Below are 24,713 nucleotides of genomic sequence, written 5' to 3'. Positions count from 1 at the left end.
CCGTGCAAGTGAAAGCATTAGTTGCTCAGCTGTGTCCAACTCTTTGCAACTGCATGGACTGTAGTCCTCCAGGCTCCTCTGTCCATGGGATTCTCCAGGCAAGAAATCTGGAGTGGGTTGCCATTTCCTTCTCCAGGGGATACTCCCAACCCAGTGATCAAACCCTCATCTCCTTCATTGCAGGCAGATGCTTTACGATCTGAGCCACCAGGGCAGTCCTTAGTTCTGCCATTAAGAAGCTGGGTAACCTTGAATATATGAGAGTCTTCTCATGGGGACTTAGTTTCTTCATCAGTTTGATGAGAGGCTTGAATCTTCAAGTCACCTACCAGCTCTGCACTGCTCCAAACTGATCACATGATGTCCAAGAAAACCCTGAGTACCCAGCTAGGATGAGGGCCATTTGTCAATGGGCAGCCTCAGCATGGGATTACCCCTTGTTTATAGGCATCAGTTGTCCTGACATCAGGGTGATGATAAGAGTAATAGTAGTAGGATTTACTAACTTTGATACCTGGAGTCAGTCACTGGCTAAGCATTTGCAAGCATTTGTCATTTATTCCTCCTCTCAGCCTAAGGTGGGTACATGCATTATCATGATTATACAGATGAGGAAATAGAAACTTAGAAATGGTTAATAATGTGCCCCAGACACAAGCTGCTGAGAGGTAGAGCCAGGATTGGCACAAAGTGGCTTCTTGACCAAACAGCCCCCTGGGGACTAGCCAGCCTCGGCCTGTGGGGGTTCCTCGTGGGAATGCCAGAGCAGAGCCCTGCAGCTCACTCCTGGGAACTACTGAAGGCTCAGGCATCTTCTGCAGGTTAACACACCACCCCGTTCTCCCTGGTCTATTGTCTGTCTGACTTTGAAGGAAACTCAGCACCCCTGCACTTCTCTGACTTCTCAGTACAGGGAATGTTTTCCATAACTTCTTAGCACAGGGCCATGACACTGCATATCAACACTGTTTTAGATGTGTAAAGAGATGATTCTGGAAGGTCAGAGTGTCCATCTAAGCAGAGGGAGGCCAATAAGCCATTGTATTATAGAGCCCATGTTGCCAATTTGGACAATCTGGGTTTGAAGCCTGGACTGGCCTCTCTGCAGCTGTGAGACTTTTGTCTTTTTGCTTCGACGTGCTCTCTCTCTTTCTCCCCCTTTGAACACCCGCATTCATTCTCAGTCTGTTGCCTTCCCAACTTTCTCATAAAACAGGGATAATTTTCCATTCTAGCAGTTGCTGTTGTAACTGCAGTTCCTGAGGTCTTACACACCCACTTCTCTCCCAAGTCTCCGTCCTAAACGAAAGTTCCACTTAAATACAATCTCTGCCTGGGTGGGGTCCAGGTCTGAAGGGCCTGTGTGCTCCCTGGGCCTGGCACAGAGCCCCCACAAAGCAAGGAGCTCCCCAGACACACAGTGGTGAGACAGATCATCTGCACACCAACCAAGAGGGAGCAATGAGACTGCATGTGTGTCTGCACAGATGGAGACGGCTTTCCGTGGGTTTACAACACTGAAGGGCTCTCTGGGGCTCTGGAGCCAGGCCGACCTGGATGCAAAGCCCTGTTCCACCAGCTCTATGTGCCTAATGGGGCTTGGGTGATAATGGGTGGAAACTTGCTCTCACATACTGCCCAAGGCTGGCAACCATCGCTTTTAATTTATACTCCACTAAGAGAGATAGAAGCAATCAATGGATCAGTGAGAAAGTACACAAGACAGGTGGCTGGATAGAGGGAGAAATAGAAGGGATGCAGAGGGGACAACATTTACTGTTGTTTTGGAAGTTGAACATACGTTGCCTAATGCAGGCTTGAGAGAAGTAGAAATTCCTTTTCCCATGAAAAAAATCAGCTATCAGAGATGGGCTACCTGGAAACTGGGCAGCATCGCTGAGCAGAGGCGAAGAGGTTCCTTGGGGTGGGGGCGGAAGGGGGTTGCAGTGTTGAACATCTACTCTTTGCACTCTGTATAAATTATTTCATTCTTAGGTTTGCTGTTCTAACCCCATTGAGAGCCCATGGGAAAGCTATGGTTTAGAGAAGGTAAACAGTGCATCCGAGATCACACAGCCAGGCAGGGGGCGTCCTCTGAAGCCCTTTTCTCCACATCAGAGGCTCCTTGCTGAGCACGAGGGAGGAAGAGGAACAGTGAGTAAGTTTCTAAACCAAGCTGCACTCTGCCCCTCTCTGACAGCTGGGAGACAGGCATGTACATTTCTCGCACCGCTGTCCTCTCTGGCTCATTTCTTTCCTCAGCTTCATCATCATAAGACATCCCGGGCCATTCCTCAGGGTTACACCCATGCTGTGGAGGGGCAGGCTGCCCCTGCACGCCGGGCTCTCCATGCGGAGGTGCCAGCGCAAGTCGGGTGCCCATCTGTCACTGAGGCCAGTGTCTCACGTGCACTAGCTGGTCTGACCCCGCTGCGGCAGTGGGGCGTTGCTTCCTCCAAATCGGCCCTGGAGTTATTTGGCAGCCAGAGGATCCCAGGATGCTCGCCCCTCATTACTCGGACATGCCCGCCAGCTGAACGTGTGCTGAACACTGACGTGTCACTCTGACCTTGGGCCGGTAATGGGGGGACGGGCCGGGGGCAAGGCATGTGGGCCAGGAGCAATCTCTCTGCTTGGCTGAGCTCACCAAGAAAGAAAACGATAGTCATCTCTTTCACTGGTGGTGATGGCTGTTTTTGTCACAGACATCTCTACCTCAGGGGCAGTGAGACCCATTTGCTATGTAACTGTGCATCAGAAGATTAGGAAGACTATATCACCCTGGCTTCCCAGACTCTCTGCAAAATTATCTCTTGTCTGTGATGCTCAGAAAACACACCCAGGTCTGGGGAGGACAGGGTAGGGAGAAGAGATGGAGTAGGATCCCTGACATGGGCACCTCATCAGCCCAAGAGGCTCTTGTAAGCCTTTCTCACGTGCAGCTCTCTTGCTATCAGCCCCCAGCTCAGAAGCCTGCTATGGCTCCCCATGCCCTTTTGCACCGAGTTCTAACTCCATTCTTGAGCTTCGACGGGTCTATGACCTCTAGTCCCATCCATCCCTCTTCAGACTTGCTACTGCTAAACACAACATGCCTATAAAGACCTCCAAACTCTCTTTCCCCTATGAGATTGTCATTTCTCTCCTCTTCAAATCCCAAGCTTTATTCCAAAGTCTGCCAGATTTGTGCCTCTATCTTTCACTGGCTCAGACTATGCCACAGGAGAGCATCTTTCTTCAAGTCTGGCACAGTATTAACTCTTCCAGTTATTTCTAAAGTTTGCATAATGCTCTTTGTTGAATATCTTCTATACACACATAGGTGCATACATGCATCTAAAGAAACCCAAAACCAATAAAAATAAAATTACAAAAAAAAAAGGCTAGGCAAACATAAATCATGAAGAAGTATAGTAAAGAGCTAATTTTTATTATTCTTCTTAAATGTATGAATAATCTTACTGCAAATCATATCTTTATTTTAAAAAATATGATATACTCAATGCAAACCTCAAAGGGCACTTTGGAGAGAAGCCAGGCTATAGGTTTATATTCTTCCCATTTTCAAATAAAATGCAAAAGAAAAAAAAAAAACTAGTAATCATTTTAATGAGCCTTTAAATAAATTTTTGGCTAGAGCACACTGCAGTAATTTATACAGGGGACCACATGCATATATTTGCTGAGAAAGGGACTTTGTGACTAAATAGTGAATTTCCAAGAATTACTCTAGATTCCTTTCCTTTAAGTGATTAGCTTAAATTGAACCACACTTCACATCCACTCCATTGCTGAGTCACACTTGCAAAGGCAAATGGAAACCTGTAAACCAGTGTCTTTCCCCTCATTGATTCACCTCTCTTTTAATTTCTTCTTTCCTTTATTCTGATTTCTCAGTCCCTGAACTTTGACACTTTCATTCTTGGGGTTTTTGCTTTCTGGTTCTTTTTATGAACATACCAAGAAAAGAAAGGTTTGGAGTTGGAATCAGTTATAAATAAAGACAGTTTGGTCCAAGTTCCATTCTTCTCTTTTCACTCCTTCCTTTCACACATTTTCCCCTAAACTCATCTCCTGAAACACTGCTCTAGCCTCTCAGTAACTGTTAATTTATGAGGCAAGAAAAACGAGCTGGTTGTGAATTAACAAGAGTGGGACCATTTCTCTCCATCAGCAGAATAATCAATCTCTCTCAGTCAGGCAGCAGATTTGGTTTTAAAAGACAGGAAGGATGATTGGAAAAACGCAGGTGGTGGTGTGCCTCATGAACAGGGCAGGATGTGAGACTTTCAAAAAACCAGGGTGCGGGGATCTGCTTCCTCCCCCCAGAAGCCAAGAAGCAGGCAGCCCAGCAGTGGGGGTCCAGGAGCCCTGCAGCCGCCTCCCGGGGCGCCTGGATTCCAGGGTGCGGTCCTGGGCGCAGCTTCTTCTGAGGGGTCCTTTTCTGGTTTCCTCCAAAACAACACTACCTTTCTCATTTTATTCTAATTATGGTCCTAGGAGGAGGGGACAAGCAAACAGTCTTTTATCCCCACTTTACAGCTTAAGAAACCAGACTCAGGCAATTAAAGCGACTTGGTCAAAGTCCCCCAGCTACTGAAGAGTGAGGCCTAAACCAGAAATCCCGCTTGTTTTATTCCTGACACTCTGCCCCGAAGGACCCAGTCTAATTTCTCTGATAACTGTTTGCCCTGGGCACACTATTCAACCATTCTGTGCTTCCAACGTGCTAGAGGCAGCCTGGATTCCAGATCCTTGATTTCCCATTCAGGTTCATTTGAGACAGAATTCCAGCTGTGATATCCCTCAGGCTTCGAGACCAGAGACGTGAGAAGCTATAGGTATTTGGATGAAGCCTGCAGTCTGTAACACACACTGACTGAGATGGGTAGGAAGTACCTCTGCCCAACTGCTCCCCACCTGCACCCACCGCGGAACCCAGCCGGGGTTCTCCATCAGATCTGTGCGCTCTAGCTGCCAAGAGCTCCCGCGCTTGGCAAAGAACATGGCTCTGCTGAAAATGACTTCATGACCTTGGGCAAGTCCCCGGGTGGTCTCTTCTGTTTAGTGACAGCCTTCCTAGACTAGTCTCTGAGGGCCCTTTTATCCTGGATACACAGTGAGTCTAAGAATGAAACATGAGCAAAAGTGAGTTACATGAGCACATTAGACCAAGCTAAGTGACCATCAGCAACCAAATCCGAATAGGTCCCTGACCTCTTGGTGTCAAACTTTCACTGTTTGTGAATGTACTAATGATAGTACCAACATCATACAGTTGCTGGTGAAGTATTAACTGGGTTAATTTACATAAAGCACTTAGAATAATTTTGGCACATAGTGAAACTTCTCAAAAGTTGTTGGCTGCTATTTTGCCTTCTCTTTCTTATCATCATCATCATCATCATTATTACATTTTATTACTATTATAAACATTTGTTACTCTTGTTTTTTATTACTGTTTTTAAATTTTTATTTTATTTTGAAGTATAATTGATTTCCAATGTGTTTTTAGTTTGAGGTGTATAGCAAAATGATTCAATTATATATATATCCATTCTTTTTTAGGTTCTTTGGAAACAGAAACAAATATTAGCTCTAAGAGGGATTTCTCTTATTTGCTTTTTAAATATAGCTTACTATGCTTCTTTTTCTGAAAGAAGAAAGCAGGGTCCACAGAGGCGAAATGCCTGGTTAAAACTGTAGGAAGTAGGTGGCCATGAAGCAAGAAGTATGACACAGGAGAGCTCGTCCCTTGCCTGCTATTTTGATATGTGGTGTCCTCACCCCTGGGTTGCCAGGACAGATGCAGACAGCATCTCCAGCTCCCTTTCCTGCTGGAGGAGGGCTGTGCCTGCCTAGCTGAGAAACTGATGCTCATGGGGATTGCATCAGCTCAAGCTGATGGAGTTCCTCAACTGTGCCATGGAGGATGCTGCCGTTTTGAGTTCCACCAGCAGAGACAGTGGGTTGCAGGGAATCAGCCACCTTCTGAACAAGGAACTGTGACTTCAGAAGACCTGGCCTGAATGACAGGGCTTAGCTGGCCAATGAAGTGAAAGTGTTAGTCGCTCAGTCGTGTCTGACTTTTTGCAGGCCCACAGACTAGCTCATCATGCTCCTCTGTCCATGGAACTCTCCAGACAAGAATACAGGAGTGGGTAGCCATTCCCTTCTCCAGGGGATCTTCCCGAATACGTGGCCATAAATCCAAGAGTTATGAGGATCACACCTTCCAAGGACTACCCACCTGAGAGCCACCAAACCCAAAGTCCACAGATTATCACACATTACCAAGTAGCCCTCTGAGAGGCATAGTCCAAATGGTGGCCAATCAGACCATCTAAGCAGGAAGGAGCCTCAAAAAGTTTAGGACCCACCCTAGCCACTGTACAGATAAGGAAATGGATGCTCTGTGAGGAAGCTCACTTATTCAAGAACACTCAATAACCCAAGTGGAGAACCAGGACCATAAAGGAGACATCTGCCTCCTCCGCCTGTCCTAATGGTCTTACCCTTACCTGATATAAAGGGTCCCTCTGCACCGCAGAACCCATTATGTGAGTCCTCTGAGTCAAAGGGAGGGCTCTGTGAGCACTGCTCAGCTTACTTTCTCTTTCACACAGATCATAAAAGCAGCTGCAGGGCCCCAACAAGAGCAGCTTCTGTGTGTGATCCTTATCCTGCTGCCCCAAGGACCACACTAAATACCAACTTTTTATGTGGAGACATACAACTCAGAATATGACACATGAGGCCAATTGGGTCCAAGGGATTCAAGCAAATTTGGGACAGCCTGCCAGGTCCCACACACTGAACTCCACATCTTAGCCTATCTAAAACCTTTCAAAATAAATAAAATTTTAAGAAAATAGGCAGAGAAAAATCTCTTCAGGAAGGCACTGAGCCTTTCTCCTCACAGGAGGACAGTCACCAGGAGCCTAGATCACCGAGTGGCCACGGCAGTCCCCACCTGGCCCACACCTCTCATGGGCATTATCTGTCTGGCCCTTGTCTGTGTTCACATTTGAGACCCGAGGTCTGTGCATGCAGCTGTTTTCTGCGTGCATTCTGTCTGGCTGAGTAGACTGCATGTTTCTGAAAGCAAGAACCTCCCATCCAAAATACTTTGCTCAGAGCAAGACACTTAACAGATGGTTTAATAGCCTAAAATTATCCTTCCATATTCTTCATTTGCTTTAGTGTAAGAGATTTTAATATCGGTGAATTGAAAACATACTACCTTAGAAATGATTTTCCCTGACCCTCCAGCAATCTCAGGAGACATGGTCAGGGAAAGCAGGGGGTCCAAGATTTTAAGATTCTGTGCTTTGTTTAGAGGTTTTCCATTGTGTCAAAGAGACCTCAGGGTGATGCGGCTGCACTGAGAGGCTGACATGGAAATAACCAACATCTGATCAGACAAACAATGCCTCTTAACAGCTTGACAGAGACGGCCAGCTCATCACAGAAATCTGAGAGGTGATTCCCACTGTATTTCTGCAGGGTAGCCTGGAAGTAATTATCCTTCTCACTGGTAAATCAATTAGGAAAGGAAGATCTAACACTTCTCTCCTCCTCCAAGAAACTGATAATCCTCTAACAGTAATGGGCAGAAAGCTCCAGGTAACAGAGTTACTACCCATCCACGGATGAAAGCAACCTGTTCTTTTTTTTTTTTTTTTTTCAGTGGGTTTTGTCATACATTGATATGAATCAGCCATAGAGTTACACATATTCCCCATCCCGGTCCCCCATCCCACCTCCCTCTCCACCCGATTCCTCTGGGTCTTCCCAGCCCACCAGGCCCGAGCACTTGACTCATGCCTCCCACCTGGGCTGGTGGTCTGTTTCACCACAGATAATATACATGCTGTTCTTTCGAAACATCCCACCCTCACCTTCTCCCACAGAGTTCAAAAGTCTGTTCTGTACTTCTGCGTCTCTTCTTCTGCCCTGCATATAGGGCCATCGTTACCATCTTTCTAAATTCCGTATATATGTGTTAGTATACTGTAATGTTCTTTATCTTTCTGGCTTACTTCACTCTGTATAATGGGCTCCAGTTTCATCCATCTCATTAGAACTGATTCAAATGAATTCTTTTTAACGGCTGAGTAATATTCCACGGTGTATATGTACCACAGCTTCCTTATCCAAAGCAACCTGTTCTTTGTACCTGTGGCAGGGGCAGCCAAGCTGAAGCAGGTCAGAGTAGAGAGCATGGCCTGTGTGGTCAGACAGAGGTGAGTAGGGATCCTAAACCCCCTCTTACCAGCTACTTTAGAGAAAGCAAATGGCTTATCTGCTTGAGCCTCAGTTTCTTCACCTGCCAAATGGGAATAAAACTACCAGGCTCAGGAGATTAAGAGAGAAACTAAAAATTGAATGTCGAAATGAGCTTAGCCCAGTGCCCAGAACTTATTAGGAGCTCAGGTTAAAAAAGTCCTTATTCTCTTCTGATATCAGTGCTTACCGTCTTCCCACACCCTCCCTCACTCCATCCCCACACACAGGCACACACACCTCTACCCTGCAGCAATTTGATCACATTCCCTGGCAGTCAGGACTTTCTGTGTTCTCTGTCGTTTCCAAAACACTGTTTCCAAATCTGCAGGTGGCAGCCGCTTTCGAGCCAGAGCAATTAGGCCATAGCCCGCCTGCATTTCTCTATCCACTCAAAGATTTGTTCTTAAATAGACACCCATGATAGCTGAGGCCCTCTCTTGTTGAGGCACAAAGACTTTAGCCTGTTTTATGAAGCACAGTGCCAGTAAATGCAGGCTTTTAACCTTGGCATGTGTCATTCTGCATGGGTCTGTGGACAGAGTCAGTTGACGGTAATGAGTTCCAGGAACCAGGGATGTTTATCTCCTACAAAGGGAAGGGGAGGCTGTGAGCTGGAGCTCAGATACCACCAGAACAGAGGGCTCCTCCAGAGGCAAACCTCACACACGCATCAGAAACTAATGCACCGGTCTTCAAGCTCAAAGTACCAGGCTCAGACATCACCCAGGAAAGGGCCAGAGAAAGGGAAACAGCAAGAAATGCAGAATCACATCAAATACAACTAGTGCAGATGAATGCCATTAAAACAATGCTGATGGCACTACAGGATGATCTAGAACAACTTCAACTCAAGTAACTCCCGGCATTTCACATCTATACTCTATTTAGATACAACTAGTCCAAATTGCAGCTTCCTTAAGGGAGTATTTTCCCTGGTGGCTCAGACAGTAAAGCATCTGCCTACAATGTGAGAGACCTGGGTTTGATCCCCGTGTCAGGAAGATCCCCTGAAGGAGGAAATAGCAACCCACTCCAGTACTCTTACCTGGAAAATCCCATGGGTGGAGGAGCCTCGTAGGCTACATTCCATGGGATCCCAAAGAGTTGGACACGACTGAGTGACTTCACTTTCACTTTTAAAGGAGTCTAGCATTGCCAGATGTTTCCTAATTTGTCCCCCAAATAAACCTTTATTTATAAATAAACCTGGGAAGACTCTTGAAGACTCACCATTTACAAGTATAACAATCATGGTGTAATTTACAGAGAGGCTTTTTCCTTATCTTGCCTGCTTTCTAAAGTGGCTGGGAGGGCTGGCAATTATACAGATAAAGATCCTAAAAAGGATCTAAGCATAGTAGATGTTCAATTAATGCTAACTAAGATTAATACTAGTAGGAAACTCTACACACATCATTTCTATTTTCAACCTAATAGCTTATTAGCTATCTACACTGGGAAATTTTATGATGTCAAAAAAAGTGTTAAGACATCAACAATTAGCTTTGGGAACAACTATATAAATACGAGCACACTTTACTGTCTTGCTAAGGGTGACAGAACTCTGATATACTCACAGCCTCCAGGGAAAGCAGTATCCATCTGCTACATAAGTAATTCATTAGGTGAAAAGTCACTACTTCAACAAGATTAACTGAAAAATCTGCTAGAGACTACTGCCATTAGCCGCTTGATGAACATCGGGAGCTACAGATAATTTGAATGCTGAGAGAATCAAAAGAATCTTGCTTAATTCAAACTCAGATGAGAATTCAGATGACCACTGGTTTAAACTCTGAGACACATGTAAGATGGTAACTTTTTAAAAAGTTGCATTACAAGGTCATAATGACCCACACAGCACTAGACCAGTAAAGAAGCATACAAGGGTATTTTCATTTACATCTAACTATCATTTTTCCTGAGTGGCTTGAGAAGTGTAGGTCTAGTAAACTTGAACATTCTGGTTAAGAGAAAGTCACCACATAGAATATTTGTGCATTGCCAACATCTTGAGGCTCAGATACAATCAAAAACACTTAACAATAAAATGAAACAGAATTTAGTTTCATCGCTCCTTGGATGATTCAGAAAGCACTTCAGGATCACTCAGTCACCTTATGAAGTCAATTTCTACTGCTAGTTTCAAAATAAATAAATCAGCAAATCCATGGCACTAGCTAATCTTTTGTCTCTTCCTAATCTGAGTGCAGAAAATATCTGCACTTTTAGCTTTCTGGGTGGCAGTGCCTCTTACATAGGATTTAACTGTGTTTTGGTGGCGTTTCTCTGAAAACACAGGCAAAATGGCCTTTTGGAAAGAGTTTGGGAGTTTCTTACGAAGTTAAAAAACATGTGTGTGCATGCATGCATGTGTGCACACGCTTAGTCACTTAGTCGTGTCTGACTCTGTGCAAACCCTATAGACTGTAGCCCACCAGGCTCCTCTGTCCATGGGATTCTCCAGGCAAGAATACTGGAGTGGGTTGCCATGCCCTCCTCCAGGGGATCTTCCTGACCCAGGGATAGAACCCACTTCTCTCATGTCTCCTGCATTGGCACGTAGGCAGGTTCTTAACCACTAGCGCCATCTGGGAAGCCCATAATTGGCTTAACCTTTGTTAACTGGGCAAAAATTCCTCTGAGAAATCGCTCCAGAGAGCCCATGGTCTGAACACCATCTCTGGGACAGGGAAATGGAGGTGCCTTCTGCACCAGTGGGCATCAAAGCCTAGCTTTACGTTCTCTCTAACCCTCATCATTTGCCTTATCCTCCCTTTGTCTCCCACACTACCAAGCACCTGTAGGTTATACTAAGAAGAGATAAATTAGGAGTAGAGAAAAATGGCAGAAGGCAGGAAGATAGTACGAGTCTAATGGAAAACATATGTGACAGATGACTACCAGAATGGATGCAAACAGGCATGACTCTTCCTATGCCCCTTGGGAAAATCCTTACAAAGACAGCTGATCTATCATCTCCATGAAGATATGGTTACTTTTATTGTGGTCCAGACATAGGTGAAAGATCATTGCTGAAGGACATCTGCCATGTGTCAAACACCTACTTCTTTCTTCTCCCAGAGTGCAGACACTCCTTGTGATTTCACCTGATCCCAAGTCACTGCGTGGGTGGGAGGAGCTTTATGTTGAGAGTTAAAAAGAAACTGCCCATCCTGCCGTTGACTGTCTGAGTGACATGGGAAGGACATTTGTCCTCCACTGCACTCAGCTTTCTTCTTAATAAAAGGATAAGGCAACGTGGAGATGGATCATGGCTGACTTGATTCAGTCAAGTTTAATCATGTGTCCATCACAGACATGGCACTGAGCTTAAATTCCAGATCATTAAGCAAGCTGCCTCAAGCTCCCAGGTCAAGACTAGATCATCAATTTTAGAGCCCGGGGCTGTGACCGTATGGAAGGAAAAGGAGCAAAACATGGTCTGAAGCCAGGAAACCTGGGCTGAACATCAGGAGCCCTGGGCTCTTACTCTGGCTCCTTCTTTTACCTGGCTTTGGGGGCTTTCCTGGCTTCAGTTTCTTCATCTGGACATTGAGACTCTTGGTATACATGAAAGATTCTTAACCAAGACTCTGTGGACATCTTGGGTCAAGAGGTGGGATTAAGGGTGTTCATTAACATCCAAAAATTCTTAGCAAAATTTTGTGTGTGGGGGTATGTGTCTAAGAGGAGGTCTAGAGCTTTAAACACACTTGCCGAGAGTTGCAATTCAAAAACCATCAATAACTGCTTGTTCAGATGAAATCTATGATTCCTCCCAGGTCTAACATTCAATAATTCAAATAACAATATTGAAAAATAGGAAAATGACAACCCTCTGTGATAAAGAAAAGAGAAACTACTCAGCTAAAACCAGGAACAGGCATGTACACAGTCATCCTGATTATCAGTTTTTTGGCACCTGGCTGGTGGGCACACTCCCAGGTGTGGGCATCCCTGGAGCTGCTGGATCTTTGAGCACCAGCCACCAATGCTGATCCAGGAGACCGTCACCAATTCTGCTCCTCCCTTCACTGGGGATAGTTAGGTGGGAGTGACAAGAAGGGTTCGCTCTAGGGTTTGAGTTAAGGTTTGAGTCCAAGTTGCTCTGCTTTGAGTAGCACTGGCAATCATTTTTCTCTATCACAGCTTGGACTCTGCCAGATTGGAATCAGAAATCAGGGACATCTGAACAATGGGTTGAAGATCACCCCTGCACCTACCTCAAAAAAGAAAAGGTTTGCAAAACCATTGGGGAGTAAACATCAGATGGCAAGGGGAGAGCTGGGCAGTGCAACGCCATTTTCAGTCCTCTAGAAACCCTGAAATGGCCTTTCATATCTCTGGGGTATCTCTGGGGCCTGGCCTGCCTAAGTTTCTGAATAGGAGTGCCTTCCTTGCTGGGGAAAGATCACATCCCCCCACAGCCAACAGATCACACAGCACTTATTTTCTATAACCATTCACCATTCTGTGGAACCCAGGCCCCCTTCTTCCAAGAGGTCTCTGTGACCAAAGTCTGACCTTACATAATCTCACCCAGGGGATTTTCCTGACCCAGGTATAGAATCCACATCTCTTACGTGTCTCCTGCATTGGCAGGGGGGTTCTTTACCACTGCACTGCCTGGGAAGCCCAGAGTCAAGCCAACCCATTCTCAAACCCAGATCTGTTCATCACCATACTCTCTGTTACTGTCTGGCTTTAGGCTAGAAAGTTACTTAAACTCTCTGAGCTTCAGTTTCTTCCTCTGTAAAATGGGGACAGTAATCATTTGTACCCTAGAGATTCATTGTGAGAACACATGAGATAAAGTGTGTAAAGCACACAGCACAAGCCCTCCTCAGCACAGAGATGCTCCTAGAACAATTACATCATTTTACCATTGTTGTTGTTATTATTACTGTCATTACTATCTCAAGGCAGTTGTTTGAATTACAGTGTCTGTGGTGTTCTTGACATATAAAATAGACATTCTGTAAGTGACTCCATGGCTACTGTCTTTTTCTTAACTCTTGGCCTTTGGCTTCCCTGCCACTCCACAGGGAGTGCTCAGGACCCAGTGATCCCCCTTCTCACCTTCCTTTTGTTGGTGGGGTTGACGTACAGGTAACTGAGGACAGTCTTCAAACCCACTTTGTCATTCAGCTTTTCATAAGTGGTGCCATAATCTGTTGATCTGCAGGTAAGAGAGGAAGAAAGGAAAAGACTGTTTTACCAAATGGGGGTTGTGTTTCAAGGGGAGCCCAGCTCTACCCCGACCTGCATCTTTGTTCCCAAATTACATGAGTGCTTAAAAAGTGTTCCTCTGAGATAAAAAGCCCCATTAGTTTTAGAACAGCAATTAGACTAATGCATCTGCTTACTACCTAAGCTTGCTCCCCTTTGTTCCCGGCCTTTCTCAGAGACCTACTTTCCTGCCCTTTGTGAAGTGGTGTGGTGACAGGAGCTATGGAGGTAGGCTGCCTCCAGTGCTCAGCCCTCTGTCCCCCCAGAGCTCTGTGGGGAGAGGCCTGAGTCCCTGCCGGGGGAACAGTGGGGAGAAAGGCCAGACCTTCTCCTGAGGTACAGCCAATGTCACGCTCCTCTACTGAGCCTGAAACCAGGAGACCCTCAGAAGGGCAGGAAGTGCTGTATCCAGGAGCCTCATGGGATCCAGCAGCCAAACCCGGCCACACCCAGCAGGGTCTGATGCTTCATACAGGAGCAATGGTGCATCGGGGAAGAGCCAGCAACACCAGCAGGTACCATTAGTTCCGTATTCCAGTGACCCTGCTGGCTACCTGTTCCTCCTTTGGGTCTAATTTTCAGGGCTCTGACCTTACACCAAGACCACGAGCCAGGGCAGGCCAACCAATCCACAGGCTCCTTCCCTTCCATCCCGCCTCTCTCCTTTCCAACGAGGAGGGACAACCAGTACCCAAAAGTGAACTCAAGAAGCCAAGCTTCCTGCTGCTCCCACCTCGCTTCCCCACCCCCAGCCCACACACCTCCTTCCCTTTTCAGGACCGGTATCACCAGGTTCTCATTCTGTCTGCCATCCCCTTCCTCAGCTAGACGCAGGAAATCTCTCCCACTGGAGCTTCAGAAAGCCACAGAGGACTACTCATCATCTCTACAGTCAGGTGACCTCAGGGGGGCCTGCATTCCAGCTCTGGCCCTGTGCTCTCCTAGGAATAGTAACTACCTGCCCTTGCCTTTTCCTTGATTACCTTCTAATCTAATCTTTCTTGATTTACCCACCTTCTAACTTTAATCTGCTTCTGCCTTGGCCCACAGCTTGGCTTTATAAGCCAAGTGTCCCAGGCCTGGCTTAAATAACCACCCTCACCTCTGATAAGCCTTCACTGGCCTTCTCCCTGGTTGCCACTCATGTTTCCTCTGCACAAGTACAAAGTTCCCCATCTGTTGTATACCCAAGGCACATACTGTACACGAAATGTACTCTTAGGTTTTCTGGTATTGTCATGATTAGTTTCCTTATATTCTTTTTCCCTCACCACAGCATAAGGTCCCCAAGGACAAGGAAATTCAGAGAATGCAAGGGAAGAGGAAAGAATGTGAACTTGGGGCACAGAAAACTCTGGTTCATTCTTAGATGGGCAGGTCCCTGGTTTCATGACCAAGTGCAGGTTACTTCATCTGCTGGAGCCTCAAATTTCTTACTCAAAAAAAAATGGGGATAATAGTAATCTTACAAGGCATTTACGAGGATAAAAAATACAACATGTTGAAAACTTCCTAACAAGATGTAGGCATTCTGAAATGTGTATATATATATATAAAAATACAAAGGACATTCACGTCTTTTTCCAAAATGTACAGAATATCTTACACATCATGCACACTTGGCACATTTACTGAATAAACAAAACGTCAGTATTTCTAATCCTTCCTTAGGCTACAGGCCCCACATGGTCATTGGTTATGCTAACTTTAATCATCATCCCCCAAAAACTGAATTCTTATCTTCTGTCTCCTGTCTACCTTAGGCACTAGGAATCACTGCCAATGAGAGAAATCCTTGCCTTTATCTCTCGAACCCAGCTCAGTCTCCAGGTGTTAATGATTCTATCTCCTAAATAACTGAGACCCCTGATCTCATCCTCATTTCAATGCAGCGGCTAGTGCATCACCGTTTTTGCAACAATCCCCCAATCAGATGCTCTTCTTCAACCTTCTCCCCCTCCCACCAATCCTCATGCTGTCATCAGGCTATATTTCAACCACACAGATCTGTCCACCCTACTCCCTGGTAGCAATCACCCACTGCCTACACGCAGTGAAGTTGCATCTTTCAAGCTTGGTCTTGTAAAGTCTGGGTGTAACTTTCCTTACTAGACCCATTTCCAGCCACTAGCTCCTCTGCCCCTTCCTCTCCAGCCTCATTCAACTTCTGAATGTCCTGAATTTTTGTTGCCTACATTTGTAGCACAGCGTTCCCTTCTGTCTGAACTATCTCTATCCCCTATTTCCTTTACTTAGTAAATTGCTCTCTCATCTTTATTCTCAACTCTATTATCACCCTCCTTCTAACTTTCTCACTGGAGAATTAGTCACCATTTCCTTTGTGTTCTTGTACTACCTCACACATTTTACTATTCTAGTGTTTATCCTATTGTTGTGATCATACTATTTATTCTGTTTTTTTTTTTTAATTTATTTTTCCTCAACTATACTTCCCCAAGAGCAAAAAGCCATTTCTTTTAACAGCCCAATGCATTGAACCATACATGGTACTAAGTAAGTGCTGAAAATCTACTGATTTCTGTATTGTTTTGCTTTGTTTTTATTTGCAAGGGTTAATGAATACATGAATCTGTCTAAATCTACCCACATGTTCTTGAACACCTTCTGATGTCCAATAACAACTCAAGAGAGAGCCACACCTAGAAAACACACCTGATACTTCAGATACCAGATACTTCACAATTTGCAGAATGGTAAAGTCTTTTAGCATCTGGTGCTAGGGAAGGATCTAGCATCAGATTAAATGACACTAGAAGTTAGTTTAAATGACCAGTCATTCTGATCTCCTATTCTACCCAGGGCAGAGGAGAAGACATATCATAATCTCAAGAGACTGTCAATAGTATATTTTTCTTAATACAAATAAAACATTTTTATAGAACAAACTGCTTCTTGATTCTACAGTCTTGAAGGCACAAAGATGGCACCAGGTGGGGAAAGAACATTGAACTTGGAATCTAGAGTAAAGAACTGACTCTGAAATGTACTCAAAGTATTACCCTGGAAAAGTCTTCTCTAAGTCTGTTAAAAAAAGAATCACCCTGACACTTCTTAAAATGGAAAGGCAGACATAATTCAGGACTATAGCAACAGGTATAGGGACCACAGTAAGGAGGTTTTGAAATAGAGAAGGGAGATTAGGCCATACTTCAAATACACTAAGGAAAATGTAGGAACTTAAAACCAAAGAGAAGGGTCGGGGTCAGTGGATAGAACATTACTAAGAAGGTGTGGAAATTCTTTGCTGACTGACAAGATTCTTGCTGAAGGCAGGCTGGGGTGATCAGATGTCACCTGGGTTATGGTTGGGGATAAGGACTTTGATTAGATATGGAGTGCAATGAGATATTGTGAGGGGTGGTGGGGATTCTGACTAAACTCACTTAGCAGGATTGTTGCTAAAAATGGGCTCTTGAGGACATATCTAAGGACTGGCCCTAGGTGAAAAGGGCTCAGAGGATCCTGACTAGAGCCTGGTCAGGAAAAGAATCTTTGCCAAGCCCCATTCTATCTTCAACACAAGAGGTTTAACTCAGATAATCATAAGGCCCCTTCCGGACTTTAAATCTTATTATCCCACCAACACAGCGCTAAGCTGTCTCCAACTAACGACTTTTATTCATGCTATATATAGCAAACATCTTGCTTCTAAGAGCTAAATTCTCAGGACTCCTTTCATGACTGATGTCACAACAGACTTCCTTCCAGAATCCAAATAACCCTCATCAAAGGTAGTGTACTTAACATGACGCACAGTCTCTCTTTCTGGAAGCTGCACAACCAACTCCCATTGCCTTTGCTCTTTTCCAAAAGTGGCTGCTGAGGGTAGGGGCTTCCCAACAAAGGATATGTCACGGCTCAGCTTCCTTCACTTCTGGGGCAGCGTCTGCTCAAGCAGGCGCACAGACACAAGCCTCACTCAGTGAGGGCACCTCAAGGAACCAGTGGGTCCAGGGACCAAAGGAGGCCCAGACTCTGTCCTTTCTAGCATGGACACTGCTCACTGCACTGACACAGAGTGGGGTGGGCTTCCTTCCCCTGAGCTAGGGGCAGCTGGCAGAAGCCTCTGCACCACTGCCAGAGCCAGCAGTGCCTGGAGAAGTCACTTTGACAAAAAAGCAGATCATCCTTCACCTCGTGACTCTAGACATCTGCCAGCAGGGTCACTTAGAGGAAGCAGGCTCATTCCCCCTATTTTAAAGCTAACTTCCCAAATCCTGAGGCTAAACTCCTAAAGCTGAAATGCCCAGAAAGCTGGAGACACCACACATGCACTGGGCACCTGCCATGGGCTGGGCACTAGGCCAGTTACCATTTGGAACAGCTCAGAAGACACAGCTAACCTGGCAGGCAGCATGTGAGAGGTGCCCAGCCACACCGCTCCCAGCTTCTGTGTCTGTGCTCAGATTCCTCCAGCTCCAGAAGGTTATCCCACTGCTCTGTGTGTGTGTGTGTGTGTGTGTGTGTGTACCTCTTGTTCTTCTGCTGTCTTTCATTATGAATTATTTCCAAACACAGAAAACTACGAGATGCCAATCATAAATCTACTACTAGATGTATACATTGTCCATCAACACAAATACTTGATTATCTTTTCAAGTGTTTTTACATTTACATAAATGTTATCCCACAGGATATATGTTCTGTAGCTAGCTTATTTCGTCCAACGTTCAGTTTGGAGGATTTTATGCATGTTGACACACCTAGCCATAATCCATTCATTTTAACTGCTGTGGAGCATTGCAGTTTACCAATAAACCATTGTCTATTTATCCTTTCAAACTCTGATAAATATTTTGTCTCTTAAAATTTGCTATGATAAATATTTCAATCACCATTTTTACACAAGTCTTTTCTAGAGAGACATCTTGGTGTGAAATTACAACTCATACCTCATGCACAACTCTCACACCCCAAACAAAACTTCTCTGCTAGCTATTGACAAATTTTTCTCTAAGGTGGCTGTACCTTCAAAGAGAAATTCCCTTAGTCTCCAGCTCCAGAAACTGAGTCCTTCTTTATTGCCAGAGCCTGAGTCCACAGCTCCTGACCAGTCTTGTCCCAGCTCTCTCTGTGTCCAAAATCTTCAATTCCAGAGCAACTGAATCCAGTTAGTAGCTGGGACCCTGAGTCCTGGCCTCAAGACCCAACCATCTCTTGTTTTCCCATTTGTATCACTGTTGGTCATCTGCTCTGTGGCTCCACCCTGCTCAGGGACCCGCTTGTTGTCAGGTTGAGCCTCCCAGCTGCTTCCCAAGTACCCCAGGCTCACTGGTAGACTAGATGTCCACCCTCCTCAACTCCCTCAGAACTCCTGGTTTGAGCCTTCTCACTATTCAGGAGCTCCTCTCCCATCCTGAGAAGCCTCCAGAAGACTTCCATGTGGGCCAGTATACTCTGGGAGCACCCCCTCCCCCACCAGCCTAACCTGTCATAACCCAGGTAGCCAAGGCCACTTTCTTAATGACAATTTCCAGAGCTGAGTTGTGAATATAGTATACTTTCATCCACCCAGCAAGCTCCCATTCCTCTGATCAGCTTCTAGTGGAGAGTCTGGTGGCAACAAACATATGGGCTGCTATTTTAAAAGTAAAAGAACAGAAAAGAAAAACTTCCAGCCAACGCAGCCAAGTCAGCTTCCCATTAGAACTGAGCTAGAGCGCAGTACTCACCCCCCACCCCCACTCCAGCTCACTCTGCATTCCCAGCACCACGTTCCTGCCAGAGGTGAGAGGGCTCGGCAGGGCATGCTGCCAGTTCTTACGGGGCCACCAGATGTTCAGGATGGGGCGGACACACTGCTTTCCTAATCCCGCCAGCTGCCTTCCGCTTGTCTGCCACCTGTGCTCCTCAATCCCCCCGTCCCCCTGCAAGGCTTGCCCCCGAGGAGGAACTACGAAATATCAAGCCTTTCACTCTTTGGTTCTAAGTCTTTTATCTTCTCATTGGACTCCCTTCTCTGTGATATTATCTAAAATTAGTAAACCACCTCAGTCCTGATAGTTCCTTTTCCTGTCAGCAATTTTATTTTATTTTGCTTACGTCTTCATGCATATCTATGTGTTCTTATTATGGAATTGACTATGTGCTAGATACTGGGCTTGCCCTCTGCTCCACCCGTCAGGGACACTTATGAGGTAGTTTAGCACAGGCAGGGAGCTGTTTCCTGTAAAAGGGCCAGAGCGTAAGTATTTTAGATTTTGATGATCTCTGTTAAAACTACTCAGCGCTGCTCTTGTAGTTCCAAACAAGCCAAGCAGGATACCCGATTGAATGGGTGTTCTGTGTTGCAATAAAGCATATTTACAAGAGCATGCAGGGTGTAAGTTGTGGGGCACTAGTCTAGCTGACTGCAATAGCAGCCCCTACCAGCCCTACCAACAGCCAGGCTCCCACCACACTGGTGTCTCTCAGACAGCGTCCCAAGGCTTCAGCCAAGGAATCTGACGCCCTGTCTCACCATTCCCTGCCACCGGGGCCAGGAGTCTGCCCAGCCGGACACTCAGCCGTGTGTACTCTGCCCCCTTTCCTCCCATTTCCCGCTCTCCCAATGAGAGTACAGCTGACAACTGTCCGGATTTCCTCCTTTCTGATTTCCAGTTCTAGTACTAACTACACTGTGGAGACTATTCCTACAACTTCAGCCCACACTCTCCTCTGAATATATCAACAGCATTAGGAGCTCCGTGTTTAGTCTCTGAATACGCATATGTGCTCTTTTCAGCAATGACTAAAAGCTCCTTAAAAGAAAAATAGCAAATAAAATAAATACATTCTAAAACTCCAGAAGTGCAGAGCACTAAATAGAGAGAACAAGGAAGCCAGAAGCAGGGCAAAGACAACTCTACACAGGGCTGGGCAAACTGGACCATGAGCTCTTCACTTCTCTGAACAATAGGGTCGCTGTTGTTAAGTACTCCATAGAGAATAGTGAGAAACTTGGTTTAGCATCTGATAAACCTTGTGTGTAAATGCGGATGGCTGTCATTTTTATGACTACTCACCCAGATTGTATTTTTCTCAAGGACAATCACCTTGGTTTTTGCCCTTGATTTATAAACTCCTTACTCTTACAGGGTGAGGCACATGGATGCCCAATTAATCATTAAGGAATTTTTGGCTACTGTTTCCAACTGTGCCATGAAAGTACACTATGGCCCAGCTGCTGGGGAATCAAAAGGCAGACCCATGCTTCCCAGTGCCAGACCCAGGGACGTGCCCCACCCCCAACCGTTCCCCCTGAGTGTGCTCCACTGACCTACACTAGACCAAGAAGAGTCAATAATCAAACACCAGAGGCAGTGAGGGGCTCCAGTGTGCAGTGAACCACAGCCCACTCCGCAGGCAGGTCAGGAGTTTCCACAATGCAGCTCCAGACCCATGGTTGCCCAGAGTGTCTTCACCATCCAGATGGGAAAACCACTGATGCTCCCCTCTGGCCTGTTCCACTCCCGATCTTAGGGCCAGTGTCTAAAGCCACATTAATTCATGTCTTTGCAGTGGCACAAGCCCAACCTGACCACAAATAACCAGCCAGAAAACTAAACTAATTTCAGACTCCCAGTCAAAGGCAAGTGATTTAAATAGCTTCCCTCCTAAGTGGGTATTGGCCCTCTACCCTACTTCAGAAAAACCACAGACAGGCTGATGCCCAGGCAGAAGCTCACACAGCTCTCCATAATTCTTCATGTCATCTGACTCCACAGCCTCATTATCTTGTGTCACAAAAAAAGACACAATGATACAGAATAATTAATGCTCTCCTGCCCCAGCTATCTGAATGAGAGCCATCATAGTGTTCCAAGTACAGGGAATAGAAGGTTACCTGACTCTGCAGACCAGATCACGCAGAATTCATAGTTTATATCAAATAAAATGTAGACCCACCAGCAGCACCATTCCAGCTCAGATCTAGGGGGGAAGGATGGGGTGTGGGGAGTTAGACAAAACATTCAGAACTTTGGTCTTTCCCATTGACATATGAACACTTCAATTCTCACTGAAGAGTCTCAGTTCAGAAAATAGGGTTGCTGGATTGTTATTCTGAGGGCTCAAAATGACAAAAAGACCTCAACACTATCAGCCAAGAGGCTTGTTTGTGTCATATGAGTGAAGGGAGGAAAGAAGTCCTCCAGAGAAAGGAAAGAGCATTAGCAGACCTCTGAGAGGAGGTGGCATCCCACTGATTACACCTTTATTCACATGAAAATATTGTATTTTATACAACAAACACACACACATACACTATATGTGCTATATTCTTTAATAGCATTAAAGAATCAGGTAATATCAAGATTATTGACCTAGAAACATTTCTAAGACATGACTAAGTGAAAAAGGCTGCTGAACAATAATGCATTAAAGACACAAACAGTGTACCCAGACAAAACAAACCAATGTATTTCCATTTGATTTAGAAGTGTGTATACAAGTGTATTTTAGAATTTCTAGAGGAAAACACAAATGCATGGTAATAGAAGTTACCTCTGATTAGGGGTCCAGGGTGGGTTGGTTGGCTATAAGAACTAGACTTTATTTGTCATGTTATAATGTTTTCAAAACATATTCATGAATCACTCATGCAGTTAAAAATAATCACAATAAAGTGATTTGTTACAGAACAGTTACAAGGCAGATCAGTAAATTAACACATCTGTAAAGGAACTCTATCACAGATAAGCATTTGCATTCAAAAAGACAGCCCTGGCAAAACCATAAGAGGATTCGTTTCAGAGTCAAGCAGATTTGGTTTCAAATCCAGCCTGTGCAATCTTAGACTAATTACATAAGTCTCCTATTTCATGTCTGCTCAATGGGAATATAAATATCACCTTCACCGGATTACCATGAAGCTTAAATAGCCCTAATATCATGCAGTTCACTTCACCGTCAGTTGTTGGGAGACCTTATGGTGGAACAATAATGTGATCACTGGAGGAGAAATTGTCTCATACTTCTCTCAGCAAACAGAAGGTAAGTTGTAGTTACAGAAGCACCAGTGGGCAGGCTAAGACCATCTCATCCCCACCATATAAGCAATCAGCGACCATAAGGCACATGGGAAGATGGAGGGGTTGCTACGCATAATCAGAGATAGCCTCCAGCAGGTGGAAATTAAAGTCTAGGGAAAACAGACTTTACTTTTTTTTCAGCAAGTTTTCCTGGGGAAAAAAAATAATGAGGCACAAACTAGAAGGTTCTGGACAGTTTTAGTAAGGCATTTCTATCTGGGGAGTAGATGTTTACCGTTTCCCTTTAAAATTACATGCAGCCAGTTGAGTCCCTATGACATGCACGCAATTATGTCTGTCTGTGCACAACTAGAAACCCCCAGGATAAAATGGGCAGCTGCCTAATGGAGAGATGTGAACTCATGGAGAGCCTTCAGACCATCCCTCTACCCTGGAAAAGCTAAACTCCGTGACTCATTCATTTGTAAATTGTTTTCTTCTCTGGCATCAGCATTATACTTTGTATGTGGTAGGCACTCGAGGCATTAATTAATCAGTCTATTTCTTCCCTGAACAACCAGCCCTGTCAAGTGGTTCCTCTTGCTTCTATCTTCCTCCATCAGCGTCACTCTCAGGGAGCACTGTACCTACTCACTGGGGATACACCTCTTTTCTCCTCTCTTGTTGTTTTATGTCATTATTTAACTTTTTGTGCACGAGGCTCCTTTTTCCAGAGAGAATAAGTCCTTTGAGGTCAAGGAGCTACTTATTTGTCTCTTTTAACCCCTAATGCATGCTGAATAATGTCATGCAGTTCAGATATTCAGGCTGAGCAAATGTGTCCCAGGGACTGAAATAGTCACATTCAGATTCCCTGCTGCTTGTGAAAGGTTCTCCTGGGAGAGACTAACAGCAGAGCAGATGTTCCTTCAGGCAGAGCTGGTTCTATCACTTAATCTTACTGGTCATTTGGGGAAGAAAGAAGACTAAAGTTATGCCAGCATCTGACATTGCCCAGCCCAAGGAAGAGGAAATTCCCAGATACCCAGGAGTGAATCTCAGGAACCATAGACACTCCATCTCCTCATGGGCCCAGAAACCTGAAATCTCACTTATCTCTTCATCTAAAAGAATTATATGTTAATGGCTAAGCTCCCTGTATATTATTTAAACAATTGCCCTGTTGAGCACCACATTCTACACTCCAAATGCACTTGACATGAGATCAGAGCTGTAGGGCTTGAAAACCAATCTCAGTTTTTTAAAGCTTTCCTTAGAAAGGCTAAGTAGGAAAAATAAGCAATAAGCCAGAAGTTGGGTTTGTTCTCAAGTCACAGAGTATTTCTTAAATCATCCTGTGGCCCTTAAAGAAATGCTCCTCTGAGACCCGAGGCAGGGCTCATTAAGCCCAGGTGACACGGACTGCCTCATCAGACTGGGGCCCATGGTTTTAGGGAAAATGAATGCCATATCTAGGGTATTTTTAGAATATATATAAAAGGACTGAAAAACAATGATAGAAATATCATAGAGTATAGAAAAGGATAATGTGCAACACAGACATCAATTATAGCCATGCTATACACAGAAAAATCCACTTAATATTTTAGTATTTTTTTTCTCTAATCTGTGTGTATGTGTATGTTTACAAAATTGGGAGTCATTCGCTGTATACAGTTTGCTGTCCTACTTTTCCACTTAACATAATATTTTAAATATCTCCCTATGCTGCTACATAGTCTTGCAAAATAATTTTCAAAGCCTTACGACATCCCAATGTACAAACATATCATAAATTACTTTAACTGCCTTCTTGGTCAGATGGTTGGTTTCTGGCCAAATGTTTACACTAAATAAATTTAGTATGTATTCTTCTACATAAATCTTTATGTGCATCTTTGTTTCCTTAAAGTACATTCATGTGAGTGCAATTATTAGTTCAAAGGGTAAAAATTATCATTAATATTCTTGTTATAAAATATTCTATATGATATAAATATACTGGTCAATCTGCACTTCCACTAACAGTACATGGAAGCACCGGTTTCACTGAATACTGGCCAACACTGGGCATAACTATTTTAAAATCTTCAGACATAGGTGTGTTGACAACAATGTATTGCAAAAATATGAGCCCTTAATGGTGTCTTCACACCAAAATGCTTTGTCTTCAACAGTGGTTCCCAAACTTTTATGACTCAGGACTCCTTCATACTCTTA

The 24,713-nt window shown here is 44.7% G+C and overlaps 1 protein-coding gene across 1 annotated transcript in view; it reads right to left on the bottom strand.

Moving 5' to 3' along the window:
- The window catches only part of SORCS3 (sortilin related VPS10 domain containing receptor 3), a 598,500-nt gene that overhangs the window by 321,085 nt on the left and 252,702 nt on the right, over positions 1 to 24,713 (bottom strand). The window contains exon 3 of the mRNA XM_065920112.1: positions 13,372 to 13,471. Within this exon, the coding sequence (XP_065776184.1) occupies positions 13,372 to 13,471 (100 nt within the window). The remainder of the gene's footprint in view (positions 1 to 13,371; positions 13,472 to 24,713) is intronic.

This window comes from Muntiacus reevesi, chromosome 2 (genome assembly GCF_963930625.1).
Source record: "Muntiacus reevesi chromosome 2, mMunRee1.1, whole genome shotgun sequence".
Classification (NCBI taxonomy): Eukaryota; Metazoa; Chordata; class Mammalia; order Artiodactyla; family Cervidae; genus Muntiacus; species Muntiacus reevesi.
This window is presented reverse-complemented; position numbering and strand designations above follow the sequence as displayed.